This window comes from Protopterus annectens, chromosome 2.part0 (genome assembly GCF_019279795.1).
Source record: "Protopterus annectens isolate FY-2018-M chromosome 2.part0, PAN1.0, whole genome shotgun sequence".
In the NCBI taxonomy this organism is placed as follows: domain Eukaryota; kingdom Metazoa; phylum Chordata; order Ceratodontiformes; family Protopteridae; genus Protopterus; species Protopterus annectens.
In genome coordinates, this window is record NC_056728.1 from 1275781305 (window position 1) to 1275783804 (window position 2500).

The 2500-nt window shown below is 38.9% G+C and overlaps 1 protein-coding gene across 1 annotated transcript in view; it reads left to right on the forward strand.

Annotated features, from left to right (window-relative positions):
- The window catches only part of HERC3 (HECT and RLD domain containing E3 ubiquitin protein ligase 3), a 1624372-nt gene that overhangs the window by 1341695 nt on the left and 280177 nt on the right, over positions 1-2500 (forward strand). The window contains exons 23-24 of the mRNA XM_044060395.1: positions 651-682; positions 1148-1161. Coding sequence (XP_043916330.1) covers positions 651-682; positions 1148-1161 — 46 coding nt within the window. The remainder of the gene's footprint in view (positions 1-650; positions 683-1147; positions 1162-2500) is intronic.

The window sequence follows — 2500 nt, forward strand, 5'->3', positions numbered from 1 at the left end:
TTTTTATTTTTTTTTTTTTTTATGAATGAAATGACGTGTCTTTATTGAATTTTAAATCTCGCGCCTTTTTATGTATTTAAAGTCGTGACTATGGACATTTTATTTGTAAAAGGTCTGATGAAGCTAACCAGCGAAAGCGCTAACCTGCACTGCAATTAAAGCTTTCTATGTTTCTTATTACTCGAGAGTGTTGGAATATATTATTTCTACGAGTGATTCTGTTGATGGGACTTGGTATTTTTTACCCCTTCATTGTTTTGCTCCTTTGCATTTGGTTCATTTATTTCATTTTTGCTGTTAACAACGGAGCATTAACTCCGAGCGGAAGGTTTTGTTATTTTGATTTATCTACAATCTTATCCGTTCCGCCTGGAGGCATGATGGAAGGGGCACAACAGTCAGTCGAACTACCATACACCGTGAGAGGCAACCAGGAAGTTCTACTGATGTCACGTCCTGCATCCGATCGCCTGGCGGATTGCCTACGAGCAGACAGTAATCCCCTTGAAGTGTTTGGAGATCAGGACGGTTCGCATGAGGTGAAAAATGGTTCAACATATGATAGGGAAGAATTGCGTATAGCGACAGAAAGGATGGAGCAGGATTTAATTAAACTCAAACGGATGCAGACTCAAAGGCAGCACTTTGAGGTCTGCATACAGCGTCAACTCATTCCGAGAGGGTTGAGAGTGCTCAAAATGCCAACTACAGGCACTCTGTATCCGGAGCTATTGTACGAATGGCAGAAATTGAACATTGAGGTAAGCCTCAACTATATGAGGTTATTAAATAAGTTTTTTGGTCCTATAGAGGAAGCGTTGAGGCAGGAGATTCAGAAACCGTGTACAGACATTTATGTCAAGTATCCTGCCTCCGCTGTAGACCAAGCTTGTAATTTACTCTTGGACAATGTGGTACAGTTTGAGAGACGCCTTCTTAACCAGAAGAGGGTGAAATTACAGAGGGACAATAATGATTTTAAATTAGGCCATATATTTACTTGGCCTAGGGGTGTAGTAACTCCTAATAGAGACACTACGTCTACTGTAATGATGGACACTAATGAACTGAATAATGATATTATTCCTGCAAATATGAATGATAATGTTTCCACTGTAGTACTTGGTACTGTCGCTGTTGAATCTAGTGATAATATTACAAGTTTAAATGATAACATCAACAATGACAATGTTTGTCCATCCATTACACAGACTGATACGGACACTGTTGGGGCAGTTGTTAATCAAGAGGCTTCACAGCCAGAAGTAGTGGTTAGGAGGAAAGTAATTAACTTCCCGACAGTGGGAACAAACATAGGTAGTGTTGCTAGCACTAGTAATATGAACGGCCTATTGTGTTCAAACTATGATCAAGCTTTTAACAGTAGAAACCCTTTCCCTATCAGGTCTTTAACGAGGGAAGGGAGAACGCGCTCCATCAGCAGGGGGCGGCAGAAACGCAAGCTGTCGACAGACGGACAGTCCAACAGGAATATCAAGAAAATGTGGGAGGTGAGGAAGAAAACAACCTAGTCTTTAATTTATCTAGTTATGAATTGAGTCAGGAGGAGATACAAGTTTTATCCAAAGGGCTTACATTCATCCCTACTACATATAGTAGATATGAGGAGACACTTAGGGACTTTAAGTTATTCATTAGAAATTTGTCCTTAAAGATTGTATATAGTGGATCTGATATTACATCTGGTCCCTCTTTTAGGAAACCAAGCACATTTGTACCCATGACACATCCTTTAGTAGCGGCATACAGCAAATTGGTTCAAGATGACTTATACAAAATGAAAGGACGCTATGGGTTTAGTGATAAGAACAAATATAATCTATCTTATAAACAAAGAGTTGCCTTAAATAATTTACGTAGTAAACAAGATATTGTTATCCGCCCAGCAGACAAGGGCGGTGGAATTGTAGTTTTTGATAGTCATAGATATCAACATGACATGTTGACTGTGTTAGGAGACTTGAGGTTTTATGAATTAATTACCAATGCAAGGGTGGATTCTATAATAATAGGAATACAGACTATTTTAAAAGCTCTTTATAAAGATGAATTTATTGACCAAGCACTATTTGATTTTTTATATGTACAGCATCCACTGCTACCTGTCATACAGGGACTTCCAAAGGTGCACAAGGATTCCACCACCCCACCGATGAGACCAAGTGTGGCTGGGAGGGGGTGGTCCACTGAACCCTTGTCCATCTACATAGAAAGTTTATTGAGACCTGTGGTAGACATCAACTGCCACATTCTTAGGGACACCAAACAGTTTTTATTAGATTTATATCAGTATACTAGTCCCCTTATAAATTTAGATGGTTATTTATTTGTAACTATGGACGTCCAATCCCTGTTCACAGTTATACCAAATAAAGAAGGTATTGGCATGATAGGTACCCATTTAAAGAGAGTTGGATTAACTCCAAATGTGGATATTGATTTGCTATTGATTTTATTAGAGATAGTGCTACATTCCAAT